At 37.0% G+C, this 24,217-nt stretch overlaps 2 protein-coding genes and 1 long non-coding RNA gene across 3 annotated transcripts; 2 read left to right on the top strand and 1 right to left on the bottom strand.

Annotated features, from left to right (window-relative positions):
• The first annotated feature begins 1,127 nt into the window (after positions 1-1,127).
• LOC124261435 lies at positions 1,128-1,971 on the top strand. Its single transcript, XR_006894321.1, has 2 exons — positions 1,128-1,639; positions 1,756-1,971. It is a non-coding gene; the product is annotated as an uncharacterized LOC124261435 (long non-coding RNA).
• A 426-nt stretch (positions 1,972-2,397) lies between these two features.
• On the bottom strand, positions 2,398-11,623 carry LOC124261432 (serine/threonine-protein phosphatase 2A catalytic subunit beta isoform-like). The gene is given in 9 exon segments (XM_046695751.1): positions 2,398-3,496; positions 3,742-3,860; positions 4,477-4,638; positions 4,881-4,970; positions 5,299-5,382; positions 5,385-5,474; positions 6,716-6,925; positions 11,103-11,251; positions 11,531-11,623. Coding segments are annotated over 8 exon segments (936 nt in total). The 5' UTR covers positions 11,211-11,251; positions 11,531-11,623; the 3' UTR covers positions 2,398-3,423.
• Positions 11,594-20,353, top strand: LOC124261431 (receptor of activated protein C kinase 1-like). The gene is given in 9 exon segments (XM_046695750.1): positions 11,594-11,824; positions 12,970-13,141; positions 15,052-15,145; positions 15,147-15,200; positions 17,772-17,867; positions 18,710-18,820; positions 19,446-19,500; positions 19,503-19,585; positions 20,093-20,353. Coding segments are annotated over 9 exon segments (957 nt in total). The 5' UTR covers positions 11,594-11,709; the 3' UTR covers positions 20,270-20,353.
• Positions 20,354-24,217: the final 3,864 nt, after the last annotated feature.

Below are 24,217 nucleotides of genomic sequence, written 5' to 3'. Positions count from 1 at the left end.
CTGGCTTGATGTACTGGTACTCCCATTTATCTGTATTTAGCTGTATATATTGTAAGCAGAGTTTTCTGAACATTGTTGTAAATTTGTACTCTAGATATGCTTCATGTCCATGAAGTGCTGATGAATAATTGTTTTGCAGCATTTTAAAAACACCCATGGCCTTAATGTATATCAGGTGGTCAAGATTACTTCTGAACTACTGCCCCATGAAGGTCCGGGTTAGAATTGGCCTTCAGTAACCCATGCGTGATCAGGTGGTCAGACTCGCTGGCTTGGTTGACACATCATCGGTTCCCAATTGCGCAGATCGATGCTCATGCTGTTGATCACTGGATTGTCTGGTCCAGACTATTATTTACAGACCGACGGCATATAGCTGGAATATTGCTGAATGCTGCATAAAACTAAACTCACTCACTCACTCTGAACTACTTACACAAGTGTGATAAAATTAGTTTAAAATAGATAGATGCAGTTACCTGAAATTCAAGTATAAATTTCTTTTACATCCACGCAATCCATGAAGATCTAAGTTAGAACTTCAGCAACCCATGCTTGTCGTAAGAGGCGATTAACAGGATCGGGTGTGGTCAGACTCGGTGACTTGGTTCACACGTCATCCTATCTCAATTGGCTAGATAGTTGTCTGGCCCAGACTTGGTTATTTTACAGACCGCTGCCATTTAGCTGGAGTGCGGCATCAGCACCAAAAAACAAATCATATCCGGCAACAGTGCAACTTGAAAGGGTTTTCCCAACAACCACATTTAAAATAATGCAAACATTTTCTAGTTGTGCCTTTCGATAACAAATTCCAGTAGTTTAGTTTTGATATAGATTGATACTTTTACAGAAAAATTACCACTGATCCTTAATATTCATTTGCTGCAAGAAGTCACATAGGATATATTTTTTTGTGTTCAATGATGCACTACTTTTGGTCAATCATAAATTTTCAGACATGAATACATGTATATAGGTATATATTAAGCAATGGATAAAGGCTTCACACATTGTAAAGGTTGGTGGGGGTTCTGTGTGAAGTTATGCTTTGGGTTTTACCAGCTTCAACCACCAGGCTCGTGCCACGAACCAAGCAATGAGACGGTCTGTTTGATCTTTGTTACTTATGTCCCAGATATATAGTCAAGAAATTTATTCAGAATATGCTGGTTTGATATAACCTCTTCTAATGCTGCTTAACTTTTCATAGGGGCATAAAATGCTATTACAAAACTATTGATCTGCAAATTTATCAGATCCAACCATTTAATGAAGAAACGGTCACCCACCAACTAATATGTCTATTCCCACAAAATTGTTTCAAGTAATTAACATAACTAGTGAATTATGACTTCCCCTCCACTGTGTATCACCTCATAAATAATGCTATCGTCTTGACTGTTTTGCCTTCATTATGCATAATTGATAAGAACTTAATGTGATCCTTTGTTTTTAACTCACATAACTGGACCAGCTATGTGGGGCTTTGACAATCGTCTGTAAATATTTCCATCACAATTTTAGGGATATTGTCGATATTCCTGATCAGGAATCTTTGATAGACTGAAGAGGGTAGTACAAAACCCTTGATCATGACAGCTAGTTCTGAAAAGTGTGCAGTACTTTGGTTTCCTGTGTGTCAGGAAAGGAACTTCACAATGGTTGGAAGCCTTCATGCTGTGATTCTTTTGTATACCTGGGGCAGAATAAAAACCAACGCCAGATGATTCATTTTGTGAAATTCCAGTCAAGATGACAATTTGGCGGTTTCATTTTGTCCCTTAGAATAACTATGTGTCACTTAATTTGAAGGATAATCTCCAATATAATACTGTATTTTTTTCCAACCAATGGAAGTACCAGGCAGAAAAAAGATGGTTAACCTGCATGGGTGTGCTATACTGCACTTTTTTTTGTCTGAGCTATTTTTGTATGTTGATTTTGTGAATAAAGTCAAATGTATATATAGATGATTTTGTGTCTGAATTTGATGGCATATAAGATAGGATTGAATTTTTGAGAGGAAACTTTAAATATTCATACATCTTGACGAGGAACAGTTGTAAAAACATCTATGAACTGATCCACAAAACATTTGTTGGGCAACAACATTTGTAAGCCTATGGTAAATAGAGCTACGACTGCTTTGTTGATCGGGACCCTGATTTTTAGTCACAATTAGGTTCCAATTGACTGTCTTGATCAGACATTACACACAAATCTCAGAGTGCATAGCTGCTTGATTTGTAGATGCTGATGCCTTACAAGTACTTGTTGGATGGAACACAGCCTGACAACACTGCAAATAAACATTTAACCTTGGATCTCTTCTCACAATCCATCTAATATTAAATTATTTCGCTGGAAATGAGTTTCAAAGATGAAACATTAAAGTGTCTTTGAAAATTATTTATTTTACATACATAGATATAGCATGAGTTGTTGGCAACCAAACAATTCTGAACAGCTAGACAAAATCAAATGAACTGGGATGATCTGGGAGCACTGCTACATGGGAGGACAAGTTGGCTGCTGCTGCTTGTGCTAAATACACCATTACATTGTAATCCATTTACAGATTTCTATATACATGTATACCACCCATAAATACTTCCACAAATCCACAGAAAGAACAGGTCATCTTTGCTGTCCACAGATTTACAACAGTGTGTCTATCGTTCTTGACACAAATGAATTACACAATCAGTGTGGATGTTTCAGAGGACAGCCGGTGAATACTTATGATAAAAGGGAAATGAACATGTAATTATCCTCCTTGTTAACCAATTATTTTGTTAGCGATATAAGCAAGTCACAACTGATTGTCACACCTAACTACACAACAAAGATGGTAAATGGACTCAAGACGAATAAAAATTTGGCGGAGCAACAAAGTGTTTGTGTAACAAACATTTTTAAAAATATAACAAAAACTGACAAGAAATAATTACACAATTGTGAGATGAATCTGTATCTTGTCCCTTCCTTAAAAGAAAATAATTGTTTAACTTCATGCACTGTTCTATCTTTACATCACATTTAATCTGTAAATTCTTGGCAGATAATCTGGTGGCATAATTATAATACTCCCTATTTTTGACATCTAATTACAAGAGATCCCACATTAGAATCAATAATTAAGAAAAGATGACAATATCTTAAAGTATCTGATAGAGAAAGCACTACATAGGCCACACAAGGTTCTGCTATGTGGCCAGCGGTGCAATATTGCTCTATATATTCATGAGAGGATGTATTTGTTCGATTTTCAAGGAAGAAACCAATGACAAACACAAGTTTCCTGCGTTAATTAGTATCAAGAAGTAAGCACAATTTGTACTGCCTTCGTGTCAAAGTCTATGTATTTGAAGAATTTAATATTCCTCAACTCCATCTCTATAGTCTCACTTCCATCACACATTACAGGAAGTAGTCAGGTGTCCGGCGGGTAACATGGGGTTCACCTCGTCTAGGAGCTGGGTCAAACTGCAAGCTGGAAAAATGAAAACAAGTCAAAAGTACTTCAAAGAAGTCAATAGCTGGTTGGAATTTCAAAAAGACTTAACCAATACATCCCAGTAATTTTCTTTACATTCATATTTTACAATATATTTGTAAACCCATTTCATATTGTGCATAAAGATTAGATACTATTAAATGGTAATTAACATTTTCCAAGCAGTTAGTTAAAACTTGCTATCAGATTAAAACCCTGGGAAAACGAAATACCAGACTTACAAAGAATATTTGAGTGAATCGTCCAGTTCCATAATTGCAGCTTGATTGCCACATCGGTAACAGTAGTTGGGTGCACTGAAGATGGTTACTACATTTCTGTCATGACACCAATTGTAACCCTGTTGGACAAAAAAGTCATAGTTATAATTTAAATGAACTTAGCATTGGTTACCTGTCAACAAGCTAGCGTAAGTCAGGTATGCATATTATATGAGGAACATAATCTCTATGAAATTCCATTCATAGAGAATGACAATCAAATTAAGGAATCGTAGTTTCCTAGTTCAACCCAGGTACTGTAAGAGCAGTGACTTTAGGGTTGCACTTGTCAGGTGAACAAAATTCAGGACTAGTGACATATCGTTGTGAAGTACCACTTTAACATTTAATACATGACAACTCTATAAAAGACCACATTTGCAGACATGTGAAAACACTCCTGTATCCAACAGGATTCGGATTCCCAAAATGTAACTGATACAACAGGTAATGTGCAATTGTATGAATTCAGCTAACTGACTGAGTTTGGTTTTACACCGCTTTTAGCACTATTCCAGCAACATCACGGCGGGGGACACCAGAAATGGGCTTCACACATTGTACCCATGTGGGGATTTGAACCCGGGTCTTCAGCGTGACGAGCAAACGCTTTAACCACTAGGCTACCCCACCGCCCCGAATTCAGTTAACAGCTGCGAGCATAAAACCTTGAAAGTTAAAACATAAATTTAGTACCTCCATAACAAGCTGATGAGCTCTTGATACAAGCGTGAGACCATTGCTGTGATTAAATGTCTCGGATATGTCCTGACCAAACGTGTAGCCAGCTCCACGAGGAGAGATCCCCCAGCCACCACGGTCATCAGGGTCAGACCACAACAGATCACACATTGGGCCCTGAAATATACAATACAATATCAATTACCACTAAGATTGTGGCTAGGATAACATTGTTCATTTACTGATCATCCACATTAACATTTCAAGTGCACTTTCATAATTGCAGGACATAAGTTTCAGTACGTTTTGTTCAATTGCGTGTAATGTCTTGTTTGTAATCATCAAGTGCTCAAGAAAAACTGTAAATGGGTACATCTGTACCATGGCTGCTAATGTAACACAGAATGGTTGCAACATACCTCATGAGGAACTTCCTGTATTCTGTCTAATGCCCTGATGTGATCTAGTGTGTCTATTGATGGAGAGAGGCCACCATGTAAACAGAAGATCTGCAAAATAAAATGGATGGTTATCAGAATATACACTCAAAAACTACATACCAAATTATATAAACAGAACAGTTTAGAAACATTGCATTTATCAAAATGTTCTTAATTAAGATTACAAATTACTTGGCCATATTCTTTCCCTCCATTAATTTTGTTTTCAATAAATTGGAAAGCTATTCAGTGGTTTTTTTCTGAACCAATACTCCAGCAAGTTAATCACACACACAAGTAAATCAGAGTTACTATATATCCGAGGTATTAATGGTACAAAACTGGTGCAATTTAATTGTGTAAGCTGTAAATGTGCATGTTGAATAACGTTACTTACCTGGCTATCGACAAGTGCAGTGAGAGGGAGATAGTCAAAGAGGTCTGTGAAATACTTCCATACATTGGCATTGCCATACTTGCGCGCAAACACTCATCATAAAAGCCATAAACCTGTGTGATTTGTCTACTTTCATGGTTTCCTCGTAGAATTGTTATTCTGTCTTTGAACCTAACCTGTAAAGAGATGAATCTTTGTTGTAGATTTGTTGGCAGTCACACTGAATTAAAAACTATTGATAGGTACTCTCTAATGCTGACGTATCAGCATGTACAGTACAAAAAATCAAAATGATCATTAAGGTCATAGACAGGCCATTTTACACGACTTATAAATGAGTTTGCCTAGATAAAGATAAGGACATCTGTCTCCAGTAAAAACATTTGGCTTGTCAGTTTTCAAAGCATTCCCATAATTTCATCATGATGAAAATATGTAGCCAATGAAAACAACCATCATTTCTACCAAGACAAAAGTCCCTTTCAATTGTGCTTGTCTTTGCATATCACATGAATTAGGCTTGGTTATCCATATTAGATCAGATAGATGATCAAAATCTTAAAATCGGATTGTTTTAATATAGTTCTTTATATAGACCAGAGAGGTAAATTCAAGCAAATATGCAAACAGAACCAAAAGAAAACAACATATTACATCACTGGTGAATATTGACACATTTATGCATGGATTACCAGGGATTTACAGGATGCGAATTCCTGTCCTATACACATAAAAATTGACAATGGACGTAACAAAATTTAATAGAGCGTCCACAGGGACTCAGAAAAAGTCTAAATACTTTTTTTTGTAAACATTCCAATCAAGTGATAATAAGTTATCACTGAGATTGCTAGTTGGGTTATAGTACTATGTGCAATTTAATTACTGTAACAATGTGATGATCATGATACACAATACAATAACAGTATTAATGATAATATTTAAGAGTCTGGGACCCCCATTTTGTTGTCAAGGACCCTTGAAAATTAAGAGTATGAGTCCCAAGGACCCTCAAATACTGGAATCCATGTAAATCCCTGGATTACTGAGGACATCTAATATTTAACAGTACCTTTCTTTCAAGTCTGTTCAGGCACTGTTAGCTACATCAAAACTTTACTTCATCAGAATAGTTTATGAATGATATTGTGGATGACTACTTGCAGTTTGATTATTGTTCTTCCCATCAACGATAATTCAGATTATGATCTTTTCTGAGAGCCATAATGTGAATAGGGTTTTGTGTTAGGATTACTGTTCAGACAGAAATTACACTCTTTTTCAAACATACAAAAAGAATGTAAAAAATATAAGATAATATCTATATATCTCTAATACAACACGTAACATATGTTCAAAACTTGGATAACTTAGCAGTACATCTTAAAATGCACATGATAGGAGTGAAAAACCGTACCTTTAATGCAACTAGAAGTGTGACTGTTTCTACAGAGTAGTACCCCCTGTCCACGTAATCCCCCATGAAGAGGTAATTTGTGTCTGGGGACTTGCCACCTATCCTAAACAACTCCATCAGGTCATGAAACTGCCCGTGCACATCTCCACAAACTGTGACAGGACATTTTACTTCTTGGACATTCGACTCTTTAGACAAAATTTCTTTTGCCTGAAACAAAAAAACAAGATTTGTCAATAAAAGATCAAAGTAAAAACAGATGAAACATTTAACGATAAAGAGCGAGTGAATATGATTTATGTCACTTTTAGTAATATTCCAGTAATATAGAAGCATGGGAAATAAAAAATGTCATTATAAAAACATGAAAATAGTGTGTAACATTTATAAATACATTATCATTGTGGGAATAAAATTTATTTTCAAATAAATAGAGACCAAGATATAGAATAATAAAAAAATGAAGACAGTTCGAAGTGTGAGTCCGGATCCAAAAAGTTGAGGTCATGACAATTGACCAATTTGTTTCCCATACAGTGACCAGGTAAATGTAGAAAATGTATGGATGTCAACGGTAACATGAGGATCACGACTTTCCAGAGTATATTCTTAATCCTTCATCAGATAAATGAATGCTAAGAAGCAATTAGCTGTATACTTACCCGTGAAAACAAAAGCAAATTGGCACAGATCGATAACCGAATGGAAAATTGGAAACCAGGAGGAAATCCGGGCATAAATAGTACTGATAGATAATTAAGTATTGATTTGTAAAGGACAAGAGGATAAGGCTGTAATAGCACAAACGGACAATAGCAATGACACAGAACCAACTGGACAGATATTGGCACAAGTAATCATAAAATTGATAAACATAAAATCTATCTACATACTTAATTCCACAATTCCCTTGAAAATTCATTGCCCACTAAATGAATGCATGCATCATATTGCATGTGACATCCTTGAGGTCAGGAAAACTAATTCTATTTTTTTTTTGTAATTCTAATAAGGTTTGTGTCAGCAACATCCCACGTGTTTTCTAAAACAATATATATAATTAGTAAGTGAAGTGAATGCAAAAAAACCCAACACATCTGGCTGCAAACACCACTGATAATTGCTTCAACTGAACAGGTTGTAACAAGTTATACATTAAGGTCAAAATACCATGAACGTGGCAGTCTTAAGTCATGCTTTAATAGTTAATTCTGAAAGATCACTTGTCCTTGATTCTAAAAAATATTTTGCCAATAACTTATTGAACATACCTGGTCTGTCTCCCAGACTCTTGAGAATAAATCAAACTGGAGGCCAACTCAAGTGCAGAATAGTGGTTAAGCTTACATTGCCTGAGTTTTTCATAATAAACACTTGTTCTGGGCTCCTATAGAAACTCTTTTGTAGATATATATTTTAGATGCAATAACTTATTTCATTTCTGGGACCAAATGTCAGTCTAGACCCCAATTCCTTTTCACTAATGCCTAAGTCTGTACGAATTCAGCATCACAAAAAATGGCATATATTATATTGGGCAGTCTGCTGGTGGATTACTCCCTGTGTGATGGCTTGCTGCTTACACTTCGATACTTAGAGCAGTGATAATATCATACCAATTAACATTAACCCAAACATAATCAGTGCATCACTTATATTGTGGTTCCGGTGACAAAAAGATCAGTGCATGCAATAAATATGATGCACAGAATTTGTTAGGAATACATGTATTTATATAAAGGCTTATTACTCATTCTAGGACTGAGCAGTTAAGTGTTAATGTAAAATTAATTAATTTCATTAGTGATAACTGATAAGGCCTATGCATACGTTGCTATTGCAATGCTACCAGTAGACATGTTTGTGTTGAAGAATAATAAAATATTAAACAATACTGCAAGCTTACTGGTATTTACAAGGGAGATTATAAGAATGAACATTGTGAAGATGTTTACTCTATTGATGCCTGGTCCAAAATTGATCATCAATAGTTTGATCCGTCAAGAAACTCGGGAAAAATCCCCATATTGATCTCAACACACAAAGGATCATCATAAACTGAGGGTGGTACATGATAAGCAGTAAAATACCTAACAATTTCTAAAGGTAAAAAGACAGAATTACATTTCAATCAAGTTCTCTGTAAACAGAATCCTAATGTACTGCCCCAACTGATCTACAGTTGTTCACAATTGAATACAATGCTATTTATATACTTTGTGTCATGAACATGATAAAGAATGAGTAATGATAATAACTAGGTCACAGTATGGACTATGTACACATAACTGATCAAAACAGGGTTTTTTTTGGTCACATGTTACTGATGAACAAAATAGTTGATTCTATACTATTCTGCAAGGCACTGAATAAAAAGGATTTTCATAGACAAAACAAACTTTGGTTTTGTGTCCCCTGAATCTGATGAAAGCCTGCTGATTTTTATTATCAGAAGGGCACAAATACCCCATCTTGTAAATCCACCATGAATATGAGCTTGTGGATGTTTGATGGCATTATAGTCTAGATACCATGCTGCTGATTAAAATTGCTACACCAGTGAGATACTGTAGACACTGCACATCCAGTTCTGTGTTTAATCCTGTTAATGGCCAGCATAACAATCATAAGATATACCAATATTGTTTACAATAAATACTTTAAGAGGACATTTCAAAATACAGATGTATTCACCAGTGGTTAGGAAATGGAACAATACACATATGCAGTCCGTTATCACACTGTAGTCAAGACCATGAAGTCCAGGGGGCTTTGTGCTTGCATTATAAGACACTATTTGAACACAGTAGGGGGGGGAAGAGGAGGAGAAGAAACCTTGTTACCTCATCCGAATGAAAGTGAAGTGAAGTCTGCGAGTTGGGGGTGAGCGAGAACATTTTTAGATTAGCATGCTTTGTCTTTTCTTCGATGACGTGGTCGGCTTCGCCATTTTGCTTCACTTACATACGGGCTATGAAATGCATTCGAAAAGACTTTGCTGCCAATAACACGCAATATATACACTATCGTGACCCAAAGATCACACGCTAAGCTTCGGAATGCTTTTACTGGTGTTGACTCAAATACATCACTGATGGCATTTTATGAAATGGTATGCTGTAAAAAAAATCATCAGGATTTTTCTCAACAACCAGTTTTTTCAAGACAAGCTGGAGAGCAGATTTTGTATTTGAAAATCAGGAGTAACTCCACCGAAATTGGAGTGTGTGGAATCTCTGTATTAGGTACCTATTCGCTGTTGTGAACTGGTGAACAGGGATGTACTAAGCATTTCGACATTAGCGGTATACAACATTCCAGCTTTATGACAGCCAGTAAATGATCAAATCTGGAGAAATGACCAACAGTAAGAGTAAATACCCATGCCACCTGGGTACAATGACATCAGAGTCTGATGGTTGGCTTTAGTTATTTGTATAAGGACTTGAATGGACAAAAATGTGTCTCAGTTCAGCTTCATACTAAATACCTGGAACACCAGTGAATTATATATATAAGACTTCAGATAACTACCAATAACAGCCTCATGTAGTTTAATTAGTATACTTGAAATAGCTATTGTATGTTTCAAAGCATAGCTGATGTTAATTTTACCCATGTTTCCAAACCAAAAACCTGTATATCAAGGAGTTTTAAGATGCTGATGTGGTATTTTGAGTGGTCTTTTGTTAATGTTTGACACACTAATCTCATTGGAATGATGAATATGAGTTACTACTTTTCAGATTTCCTAATTTGGTAGACCATTATTAATGTGAGAATGAGATTGGTGAATTACATGCCATTATCATACCAGGTTGTCAGTGTGGTCCTAGAGACAAGTGTTTAAGGTCTAATCAAAATATTGTTATATTTCTTTTTCCAAACATTCGTATGAACTATAACAGGTATGTCAGTGACAAACCCAATTAAAATTATCTTGATAACATTTTCTTCAGAGCATATCTATGTCAGTTGTCACCTTGGTTCAATTCTTGCTATGGTTACAGGCTTGTGAAACGTTAGCTTGCTTATGAATAAGAGTCTTTAAGACAGAAGTCATGCAAATATTTAACAGCCTCAATTTTTCAGAATAATAGTATTCAGCTTCAACTTCTTGAAGAATAGTATTCTACTACCTAAGACGACCACCAGACCAACAGAATATCTTCACACTTGAAACAATGTCTTCAACATGTGTTTAGTGCGCTCTGAAACACCGTTGCTGTATGCATTGAACTGCTGTCACGCTTGAAAGCAAGGTTAGCACGTAAATGGATTTTTGGAATGTGCAATAACCACCATTTACATATGTTACACAACATCATATTATGAAAACACATGATACTATAGACAAATACTTTGCATAGTTACGCTACCAACACACCTTTTCACAGAGTGTTTTCACTTGGTTTTCTGACAGTTGCTTGCACTCGTTCAGTTGCTCTATCCATTGGTCAAGTTCTTTGGCCGAAGCCCTATCTTCCACCATCATCTGGACAGATTTGATTTAAACCGCAGTTTGGGAAACAATGTCTGAAATAAAACAAAAATTTGAAATATGAAGAAACTCCCAGGTCACAAAATGAACGCCGATAGTACGATCAGGACCAGACAAAATGGCCGCTGATTTTCCTTTTCGTGAATGACGTCATAACAACATGCACATAAGAAATGTTTCTATTAAATATAAAACAGGGCTGCCTTTTGAGACCAAACTATTTCCAGTGGGTTATTGGAACTCTTATGTATCTAACTGCAGAGGAAGAAAGTTGTTCATGTTGTAATAAAGACAGAATATGATAATTAGTTTACCTGCCGCCCCGGCTTCGAAACAGGAGATACAAATCGCAGCACCCTCTGGTGGACGTTAGGTGCGCAACTTCCGCCGTACGATCGATCTTTTTCCGGTCGGCCATACACCTCAATGGCCGTGATTCCATAGGGGGCTTTGATAATCCATTATTATCAGTAAAAGCTGCGACTAAAACGCCATGGCGGCGCAAGAACAGATGACTTTAAAGGGTACCCTTGAGGGCCATGGCAATTGGGTCACTCAGATTGCCACAAATCCTCAGTACCCTGACACGATTTTGTCGGCATCCCGAGGTAAATAAGAGAGAAACGTGACTATACGAGTACTGAAATAATATTTACGAGTTTTAGTCTAAAGCATTGTCATATATGTGTGTTTTGACAATGGTGTTAATATTGGATTTTGCTAAGCACTATTTGAATAAACAACACTTTATGTCATTTGATGATGATAGACTATTCTGTTCTTGTTTAGATAGACGTTTGTTAACTAAAACTTTTGCGTTCTTTTTGTTTCATGATTCTACATGATTGCCTTACATAAAGAACTGAATTATGTTGTTAGAAATTAAGGTTCGCTGCAACTTTATAAAGGACTTTAGATATCGGTATCTGAAATGTATTTTTATAGAAAAGGGGATGGGCTAGAACGGAATATGGCCAGGGTGGCTAAAATCCCATCACATCTAATGTGCAAGAATGTCTACAAATGTATCAAAACTGGGGACGAAGGTGTCCAATTCATCATCATCCTATGTATCAGTATGTGTTGGCAACAGGTTTCTGCATAGACATGGTAGATATTGATAAGCCGAGAGCCAGGATGCGGTCGTAGACAGTCGTGACGATCATGTACTAACAAGTGAATATGTATGTTAACTCTTAAAACAACAGAAGACATAACTTATTTATACTTTGATAATTGCAACTCAGATTCCTTTTTAAACCAAGGATATGAGATCTTCCTGTTTTCGCATTATGTAAAAACTTTGCTGTCACAGCTTTGTCCAAGTCATTGTTGCTTGTAAGACAAGGGGTGACAATCGACTGGTGGAACAGCACCAGCTGGTAGGGGTCATCTCACCTGTCTGCTCAGTTGCACCTGAAGTGGGTGCCGGCGCTGTGCAACCAGCCGTTTGTCACCCCCTCGGTGTGAAGCGTGAAAATAGCACAGTATTACATGATGGTGTTTTAAACCACTTTTTCCGTGATAGATCATAAAACGTCATATTTCAGAACCTGTTAGGTACAGAGGTTTCAGGACCATGTGTCTTATTTATGTTTTGTGCACTTGTAGCTATTTCGAGTTATTTATCATTCATTGTTCTCATTTGAACCCAAACAGACTGTAGAAATCATTGTAGAATTGGAGAAGCACTTTTGTTGTGGACTTTTGATGAATAGAAAGGCCAGGGAGTGAAAGGGTATTATGGTTTCAGACAAGCACCTGCTCCTGTGGAAGCTGACACGTAATGAGACCAACTACGGCATCCCATACAAGCAGCTCCATGGCCACAACCACTTTGTGTCTGATGTTGTGCTGTCCTCGGATGGACAGTTCGCTCTTTCTGCATCCTGGGATGGATCCCTGAGGCTATGGGATCTTGTGACGTGAGTTGTCACTCTAAATCCTTTGTGAGACAGAATTATGGATGGCCATTATTTACTTCCTGATAGTCGATCAATAAATATTTATTCTAGCCAAAACTGTTCACTAAAGTACTGTCGGAAATAGAAAAAAACTGATTTTTTTCCCACATTTATATCTACAATTTAGGTAGTTAATATGTGAAAGTGTGAAATATCTGTTGAACTAAGTTCGGCCTAACTACAGTCTCAGTGGTAGGGAAATAGGAAACGTTAAAGGATTTTACTGAGGAGATATTAGTGCAGAAATGAGCAATGCGGGTTTTTTCTAAGTCCGAAGAGACTTATTTGGAGCAGACCATGGCTTTATGCAAATTAGTGTGTGATGATATTGTATAACAAATGACACTTTTTGAATGTCCATTTTGAAATTAGACATAGCTTCATAATAAACGATAGCAAACATAAAAAATAACAACTTTAATACTGAACTATTAAGGATGTAGATACCATGAGTCTCACTATCACTATAAAAAGAAACAGGTAAGAGGGGTTGTCTCAAAAGCCAAAACCAAGACGGGTGTTGCTGATGGTAGTTGGGGTGGGGCTTGGGGATAGAGATATTAGCTAAGATTAGATAGTCAGTATCGACATATTCAATACACATGAAAAAGCATAAAAGATATTTGAGATGACACCTTGTCGGTGGGCAGCACGTGCATTTCATGCCAAGTGAGTTGACGGTCTGTCATACCTGGTTGAGCGACCTACTTTCCATCTATAGTCTGATCTATTGTTTTCAGCAGTTGTTTGTATTTTTTCCAAGTTTTGCCCGATTTTACGAGTAAACATGCTTTCCTGGATATCCTATTACGCATCCCACTCAACGCCCAGTTAGGCCGATGTGGGTTATTTCGACATATGCTATTGGCAATTGTGTAAATTTTAGGGATACAGAGTAACAGCCTAAAAACTGTTTTTTTTTTCTATTTCTGACAGTACTTTAGTACTTTAGTAACTGTTGCACTAAACAAACACTTATTAGATGTAAAAATGAAAATATAGCAGCGATGTAGGGCTCCTTGGCTTTGATACAATCTAGCCACTTGTACCTGTGATGTAGATGTTGAAAGTAGTAATGGCTACAGTTAATAGGGATCATATCACTGCCAGTAACGGGAAATGCGTCATTCGTCAACTTATGTTATGAATAGTTATGGTCCAGGGTTAGATACAAAGAATTGTGTAGTATGGTTGGATAATGACACCTGTGGCTTTGGAAAGTGACTACAACCAAATGATGAGAATTGTTCACTGTCATTCACATTATATGGATCAAAACAGAAGTCTATCTTAAACAACAAAACAAATGTTTCAAGTAATCTAATTTCAACAAGAAAACTTCAGTCCACCAGCAGAAACATCGACCCAGTCCAATTAGATATGACGTCAGTGCAAATCACATCCATTCACTACACTTACTTTGGTGATTCATCTGGTGTAAAATAGACCTAAAATATTCATATCCTTTCAAGCTGAATGTTCACTACTACGGTACAACATTCCAAATTAATTGATTTCTTGAATTACTACCAACAGAATTAATAACAACTATTTCTGATTCAATGACAAGACTATTATCTTGCCTTCAAGCACTTCAAAATGTTACTTCAAGTCACCCTATTATCCTGGGCCTAGATTTTCGAAGCTCTCTTAGTGCTAAGATAGTCGTAAATGCCATACATTAACATTAAGTTACGACTATCTTAACGCTAAGAGAGCTTCGAAAATCTAGGCCCAGGACACTTTCTCTGGAGCCACTGCTGTAATCTGAAGTTTGTTTTTAGTCAGATGCTTATGTTAAAATCTCAAAACTTTGGATATTATGGTTATTACAGTCAAATAATATAACTTTGCCTTGAATTCTGTTGCAGGTGCAAGACCACACGTCACTTTGTTGGCCATGAGAAGGATGTCATGAGTGTTGCTTTCTCGGCCGACAACAGACAGATTGTTTCTGGTTCACGGGGATAAGACTGTCAAGCTGTGGAACACTTTGGGGGTTTGCAAGTACACCATTCAGGTGAGAGGGCAGACAAGGACCTAGTTCTTCATGCTGCGGTTGTCATAAGTCATATATTATGACATCAGCTTATGACCATCATAGTGTTACAATGACTTTGCGAAGAGTGGCCCAGGACCTATGTCAGAACCTCTGGAACAGAATCTCATCTATAGTGTGTTTGCAGTGAAAACGTACCGATGAATTTCACTTTAAACAAAAAAGTAAATCAAATAAAGTGAAATTAAGATTGCGAATCCTCATAATTTTACCTTGCCAATTGAACTTTTAAATCTCAGAATTTTATTCAACTTAGGATAAAAGCTGTTTAACAAACAATCATAGATTCAAATCGCTATTATTCGTTTGTATTACAAGGGGGTAGGCGCAGTAGTTGGAACAGTCAAAAAGCACATGTGCGATACTTGATGAGCGTTACTCAGGCCATCCCTACTTGTTCTCAGTGTTTCATGTAATGTGCATACACCCTTGTAATACAAACCAACAATAGCGATTTGAAACCATGATCGTTTGTTAAACAACTCTTATCTTAAGTTGAATAACATTCTGAGATTTAAATGTCCTATTGGCAAGGTGAAAAAATGAGGATTCGCAATCTTTGTTTCACTTTATTCGAGTTACTTTATTGAATAAAAGAAGTTGTATATCCATAATAATTGTCATTATTCTTCATCAACACAACTTCTAAAATGCCTATCAAAGAAGTAAAGTGAAATTCGTCAGTACATTTTCACTGCAAACAGACTATTAGTCAGATTTTCTGCTCCTGATCTGATGCCTTTCTGATAGGACAATTGTTTTGTTGGTGTTTGCGTCAGTTGACTTCCTAATAGTGCAAGCTTTTCTAGCCACGGATAAATGTTCCCTTGAAATTCTTGTCATATGGCACGCGGTGCCAAAAAATGTGAAATTCATGAAAAATTAAGCAGAAGTATGTGTTCAATTATCAAAATATAGTTACAGAATTTACCATGAAATTTTGATATTCTATTTAAACCAGGAACTGGCAACAACAGTGAAACAATTGAAGCTTCCAATTTCTGTCTGAAAAATGAACATTAACACACTTACTCATGCAACTGGTGAAGTCTGCATAGTCTAAATGTGGGCTATTTTTAAAATTAATGGGGCTAACACCACATAGGTCATTTAAGAATTATCCCTGGTTGTGTTCTGAGATCTTCTATCTTGCTTAGAGGTACAAAGTAGTTAATGATGTATCTCAGAAAACTCTTCTTATTTTAACATGCACTATTGCTGAGATATCTTGCCATATGCTGAAAGTTATTTCTTGAAAGTTAAATTGCATATTTTTTTATAATTTTGATACTTGAAATTAAGCAAAAGAACTGATATTTGCTGAAATCAGTTGAAAAGATTTTGCTGTGAATGGATAGTGACATGATTTGTCTCTGATAAAATGCAAGAAAACTCATGACTTTGTCACGGACATTACACAGCTGAGGACAATCTGTTTATGCTCTTATTATTTTTCATTTTGAGAACTTAAATCAACACTGGAGTAATTCTTTCTGTACAGTTGTACACTGATTTCCATGTGTTTATCAAGCCTTAAAATGAAGAAAAGATTCATCTGAAAGAAATTTAAAATGTCACTTTTTCTTGAAATCTGAGTCAAGGTTAGACAGAGGTCAATTTGTGTGCCATTTTGTTATCACTGTAAGGACAGCCATGTGAGCTGTGTTGTGGCATATTAAAAATATCTTGGAAATTGGATACTTACATGCAAGTTTCTTTTTTGGCCGTTTTTTAAAAGGTTTTGGCCTTGTATTTTGGTTTTGCTCTTGATATTCTATGAAAATGCTTTTTGCTTCTTGTTCCTGAAATCACAAGAATGATGGCATTGCACTTTACTGATAGTGTAAGTAAATACAGCAGCTTTTGTGGGTATTTTGCTACATATCCAGGGTGCCGTTGTACAAAGCTATCTTAGTGCTAAGGTGACCGTAAGTACCTCCCATACCTCAACATAGACTCAAGGTTGTTTTGTACAACAGCCACCAGGTGAGACAAGGTGGAGGGGCACTATTTTTTGTCTTGTATCCATGTCTCACCCAATTCCTTGATCATTGGTCAGTGTCAGTCAGTTGTAGTCCAGGTTAGAATTGATCTTCAGTAACCCATGCTAGTCGTAAGAGATGACTAACGGGATCGAGTGGTCAAGCTTGCTGACTTGGTTGACATACATCATCATATCCCAATTGTGTAGATCACTGAATTGTCTGGTCCAGACTCTATTATTTACAGACCACTGCCATATAGCTGGAATATTGATGAGTGCAGTGTTACACAGCCAACCAACCTGTTAAAAAGTGTTATCCATGTTTAGAGAGCAGCATAATTCCGGTTGCACAGCATTAGCTGATAAGGGTGGTGAGGTAGCCTAATGGTTAAGGCATCCGCTCGTCATGCTGATGACCGGGTTCGATTCCCGACATGGGTACAATGTTTAAAGCCCATTTCTTGTGTCCCCTGCTGTGATATTGCTGAAAGCGGCGTAAAACCCACTCACATTCAGCTGATAACTCACCTCTATATTTTTTTCTTCAGGAGGACTCACACAAAGACTGGGTGTCTTGTGTCCGTTTCTCTCCCAATTCAACTAACCCGATCATTGTGTCCTGTGGCTGGGACAAATCTGTGAAGGTGGGTTCCTTTGTCCTTTTTGTCCTTCATGGTAGACACTGTAAACAGGTTTCAACTCTTATTATTCGGTTAGGTATGCAGATTTAATAAACACCATTACTCGACACAAATAAGTGAGAGGTTAAAAATAACCACCACAGATTGAATGTGTTAATGCAAAATAATATGTATGGGACAACACTTTTTTCCACAGATGAAGCGATTACTACAGTATTCAGTGGATAACAGTAGATTAGTTTTTTAAGTTTAAGGAACTACAGAACTTGAGTTAGGTAGCCTTGTGTCATGCGAAGTCCAGGGTTTGATTCCTCACATGGCTGCAGTGTGTAAAGCCCATTTTTAGTGTACCACACCATGAAATTGCTGGAATATTGCTGAAGGCAGCATAAAACCTTGCTTACTTTCTTTATCTGGCTGTGGGGGGCTGTGGGGTAGCCTAATGGTTAAAGCGTTGGCTCGTCATGCCGAAGACCCGGGTTCGAATCCCCACATGGGCACAATGTGTGAAGCCCATTTCTGGTGTCCCCAGTGAGCTAGCGTGATGTTGCTGGAATATTGCTACAAAGCGGCGTAAAACCAAACTCAGTCAGTCAGTCAGTCAGTCATCTGGCTGTAAAAAGATAGTATTGATTCTAATTTCTATTTTAATGATTTTGTGAAGTTGAGTCTTCAGATAATATTGCTCTGCATATAACATTTTCTGTATACTGTTGTTTGTGCATCTTCTTCCATTATTACCAGATTACAGCTGTACTAAGATGTTGGTGTTTCAGGTCAGTAATAGATAGGATTTTGCTGATGCAGCATATGGCTCTAGTTGTAATCAAGTAGTATTTGTTTAGGTGTGGAATCTGACAAACTGCAAGCTGAAGACCAACCACTATGGCCATAACCAGTTCTTGAACACTGTCACTGTGTCTCCTGATGGCTCTCTCTGTGCATCCGGTGGAAAGGTAAGTCGATGGTTAGCACTTAATGCTGTAACCATGGAAGCAGGTTATTGATTTTTTGTGTGTTTCATTATCCCTAAGTCGTTAGTTTTACCTTTAGTTGTGTAGAAGTATGGGTCAGAGTTTAGGCAGCTTGTGTCTTAAAACTCTTTTTCAGGGTGTCATTGTACTATAAAGTGTTTAGCTGGCCTTCACTAAATTGTATCAGCCATACATTGAAATCTAAGTTAAATGATATAGCGTTAACACTAGACAATCTGGAAATGAAACCATTACTATTTAACTTACTCCTCTTTATGCATCTCCCTGCAGTTTGTACTCAGCACTAAGTATACAACTTTCACGGTGATGCTACAGAATATATGTCAACAGACTTTCTGTGACTGATTCATCAGTCAAATCTGTTGACAAACACTTCACAATTTTGCTGTGCTGGAGTTATCTCCCTTGGTATATTATGGCATGGCTGCTGGATGTCTGATGGATCTAGATGTGTCTTTAGGCAAATCAGAGCATTTTGATTCTTGTGTTTTATAACAAATATCTTATAGGTATGCAACAATCATGGTTAAAGTATTGTGTGAATAGTTGTTAAATGTCTTGTCTGATGCATCTGTTTTGTTGCCAGGACGGTCAAGCCATGCTGTGGGACCTGAATGAGGGCAAACATCTGTACACCTTGGACGCGGCGACCTCATCAATGCTATGTGCTTCAGCCCCAACCGCTACTGGCTCTGTGCTGCCACAGGACCCAGCATCAAGATCTGGGTAAGTAACACTGTGAATGGCCAAAATGCTTAATGTCTGTAAAACCTCATCAACCTGAACTGTATTCACTCATTGGCACATTTTCTGCTCTAGGCAGAATCTCATGAAAGTACGTACACTGATGTTTACAGTGAGCTTGAAATATTTTGTTGTTCAGTTTCCATTATTTTCTTGCGCTTCATGGTAGTTGCAAGATTCTGATCCTTTGATTGCCGTCTCATCTTTACTACTGTTACAACAATGTTGTAGATTTGATTTGTATGTCATCATATTGTTAGATAAGTTTCTTTGTACAGAAATTTCTGAGGAGGTGTGTGTAGGCTGATATTAATTGTCAACATAGATACCAATACAGATATAATTAACACAGAAGACATCAGTTTTGCCCCCGCCAATTGAATCACTTGGTATAAATATTATTTTAATATTTCTATGCATAGACATTGGAGGAACATGAGTGCATGAAATGTCTACACCTTTTACAGCTTTTTTAAACATTGTTTGCAGGATCTTGAAGGCAAGGTGATCGTGGATGAGCTGAAGCCAGAAGTGCTGGCCCAGAAGCAGGGACGGGAACCACCGAACTGCCTCTCTCTGGCCTGGTCTGCTGATGGCCAGACTCTGTTTGCTGGCTACAGTGACAAAGTCATCCGAGTGTGGCAAGTGTCAATGGCCATGCACTAAACAAGAAAATGACAAATGTCAGTCAATGCTCTAAACAGGGCAAAATTTCAAGGCTATGCTTGAAATAAAAAAAATCGTGATCTTGTTGTGTGTTGGTCTTTTGTCATGCCTTGAAAGAATATTGTTTCATCTGCGATCAGTTTTATCGTAACTTTACGGTGCAGTTATCCTTCTCTGCAGTTGTGAACCGGGCGGGCATTGCAGACACATTGATCATTTATACAAGGGGTAACGGTGACCACCCTGTTTATGTAAGGCTATATAACCTTTTGATAAGAATAATATAGAATTGTGGACTTGTAACAGACTTGACGGTTGCCAGTGTGACGGGTAAAACACTTATATGTACGTTTAGAGGTTCCAACACGAGCAGATAAAGTATTTTATGTTGGCGTGATCAGATGAAAAGTCTTTTAGTCAAATGCCTTGCAAGAGTCTACGAAGTGGCAGTAAAATCTGCTTCTCGTCTTATCAGTGAGAACTACAGCCTGTAATGAAACATTTAGTCAGTACTGGGGTATTGGACCCTAAAGCATAGTTGTTAAACCCCATAGTTAGTGTGCACATTTGCAGCCAGACTTAGGAGGGGTTATATGTTATCAGTTAGTCTCCCAAATGAGAACGATGAATTGCAAAATTACTCAATCAGGAACATCCTCAATAATCTCCAGGGTATACGTTACGATCACTCCCCACTATACCCTGGATGCATCCACGGCTTGGTGGCGATGATTTTATTACCTCCCTTTGCTGGCTTTTTATCCAGCCAGGTGCCTACGCTGGGAAGTTGAGCGTACCAATCACTACTCACTTTCGCGTCTTAAATTATCTAACGGTTTAAGCTTGGCAACACAATTATTGATGCAGAGGTACTCTGAAAGAAGTAGGAGTTCTTTCATATATTCTTTTTAAAGGGAGGTAATAAAATCATCGCCCCAAGCCGTGGATGCATCCAGGGTATAGTGGAGAGTGATCGTAACGTATACCCTGGAGATTATCGAGGATGAATAGGGAATAGTAATGCACAAAGCAATGAATGTCAGTTCCATAGTGGCACGTCACTTTCTGACCACCATTTTGAGTTGTTTGTTTTTTATCCCCGCTGCGCTAAACATAGAATTAGGCTCCATCCCGTACGAATTTGAATATCTTAAGAACCGTTCACTAGATTCTTTTCATATTTGGTGCCTAGATTCATCACACTATAAGAAAGGTCGAAGTCAGGTTTGACGACCTTGACCTTCATTTCAAGGTCAAAAGGGGACTTGAACGTTTTACCTGCATGTTAAGCTATCTCAAGAACTGTTCACTGGATTTTCTTCATATTTAATAACAATTATTAAAGTCGATTTTGGTGACCTTCACATAATTTCCAAGGTCATGGCGACACTTTGAAGATTTCAGCATATTAACCTACATGTTATGCTTGTCAGCGAGATACCTCAAGAACCATTCACTGGAGTTTCTTTATATTTGACACCAAGCCTCATCCAGGGAAGGCGCAGGGCCCAGTCGATTTTGGTGACCTTCACTTAATTTTCAAGGTCACAGAGACACTTTGAAGATTTCAGCATGTTAAATTGCATGTTAAGATAGTCAGCAAGATATCGCAAAAAAATATTCAGTGGATTTTCTTCATATTTGACACCAAGCTTCATCTAGGGAAGGCCACAGGGCCCAGTCAATTTTGGTGACCTTCACATAATTTTTAGGGTCACAAGGATACTTTGAAGATATCAGCATGTTAACCTGAATTGTCTTCAAGATATTTTAAGAACGGTTCACTGGATTTTCTTCAAAGACTTTCAAGACCTCCCTTGAATGTTTTTCAATAAGCAATTACTTTAGTACTAGTTTTGCATATTTCATACACTGACATTCATGTCAAAGTCAGTGTTGAAAATGTGTGTGTGTTTGAACAACTAAAGAGCAAGATATCAAGAAAGGTTGATTGGTCATGTTTTTGTTGGCATTCAACTTCATCTTAAACTTTCATTACTTTATAAGTTTGATTTGATAATTTGCGGCGGGGGATTATGTCACCTTAGTGACAATGCTTGTTTTGGGTTTTTTTGTCCTTATTATCATAATACCAAGCTTAAAAACAATCCATGATTGTTTCGTCATATTTTGCAATAGTACATTTCCACATTAAGAACTACAAAGAATCAGTTATGTTCAGCACTACAATTGAGTCACTTTGGTATCACAATGTCCTGAGACACAGAGGAGGTTAACTGTCAACGTTGTCATCACCATGGAGTTAAGGAGGTTGAAGAGGTTTGGAAACCCTTAGTGTTTGACGCAGAAACAGAAGCTCGACGGCTTAAACACCTACTCATAAAGTACTCGATTGCTTACACATGTGACGTCCTTGTGAGCTGAACCACATTAATTACTACTCGCAGTGTGAATCCTTTTCACTCGCAATCAGTACAGTCTGGCACGTCCAGCTTGGTGAATCAAAATATGAACTAGAACTGATCAAAATATGCAAAATCATTTCTATAAACAACCCTCTGTTTGTGAACCTACAGCTTGTTAAACGCAACAATAAAGATCTTATCCACATAAAAAAATAAATAAATAATAATGTAAAATTAAATAAATAAATTTTAGGAAAAACAACAAAAACGTAGTAAATGAATAAATTACAAGAGAGTAACTTAATAATGATACTTCATTCATTCATTCATTCACACCAAAGCATAATACCCAATTACTGAATACATAATGTTTCTTCATTAGTTAGGTTTCAATACATGGCCCATTTCCTTTCAAAGTCATTAAGCATAACTTTTTTACAATGTCTAGCTTAAAATCAAATAAAAGTATCTTAATTCTTTCTTGAAATGGGAGAGGGTTGGTGATATCTTTTGCTGCTTGCATTTATATATATGATACTTGGCAAGTAGCAAAATGAGATGAAAAATATCATCAGTTTGAAAAGTGGATGAACAACTAAAAAGGATCAGATCAACCTGGAAATTAATAATACCTGTGTGTGAGCAGTTTTGTTCAATCCACTGAGAAAGTTTTTGCCCAAAATGTTTACTTATTCTGCAGTTCCAGAAAAGGTGAAGTAAAGATTCAGGCTCACTTCCACAGAATGTGCAAAGATTATTATCAACAATATTCATTTTAATCAAGTATGTATTTACTGGAAATATTCTGTGAATCTGCCTATATTGCATCCATCTTAATTTAGGATCAAGAGTTGTTTTAAAGGGTTTTATAAGGAAATCGCTCCAGTTAAAATTAATCAGTTTCATCTTCCCATTTTTCAATGATTTTCAATTTTTCTTCACCTTCAGCAAATAGCTCTTTGATCCTTTTTTACATGAAAAAAGATTATTCATATTTATGTTTATAAGGTTATCTAACATCACAGTTGAGTTTTTTCAACGCCTGTAGCTTTGAGGTACTTACTAACTGCTTTTACAATTCCATGAAATTCAGTAAAATTTATGGCAAAACTGCACAAGTGTCATAAAGTTACCATCATCGTTCAGTAAACAATGAATATTAACAATGTCATGTTCATGAAATGTTTTACTGTAAAAGGATTTGCCATCTATAATTATGTTTCTGTTATACAAAAGGGGTTCCCTAAGAAAATCTTCATAGGTATTTGGTTTATTTTTGTAGCTATCATTGGCAAAAGCATTCAGAGTATCTTTCCAGAAAATATTCTGTACAGATTTTGAAAGCTTGAGTGGAAATTCGCTATCAAACAGTGTAAGGTTTAATTATTGTGGAAGTGTTTCTATCAGCTGGTGTTTCCACTTTCTATCATAGTCTAATTGAAGTAGTTTTGAGAGTTGACAAACGTTTGTTTTGTTGTCCACCGGGGACTTCGTATTCAGCAGCGTCCGTCCGTACGTCCCGATTCTTGTTAAGGCGGTATCTCGTGAACTGTTGTACCCAATGTCTTCAAATTTGGTGACA

The sequence above is a fragment of the Haliotis rubra genome, unplaced genomic scaffold, assembly GCF_003918875.1.
Source record: "Haliotis rubra isolate DU_JTF1 unplaced genomic scaffold, ASM391887v1 Scf8, whole genome shotgun sequence".
In the NCBI taxonomy this organism is placed as follows: Eukaryota; Metazoa; Mollusca; class Gastropoda; order Lepetellida; family Haliotidae; genus Haliotis; species Haliotis rubra.
This window is presented reverse-complemented; position numbering and strand designations above follow the sequence as displayed.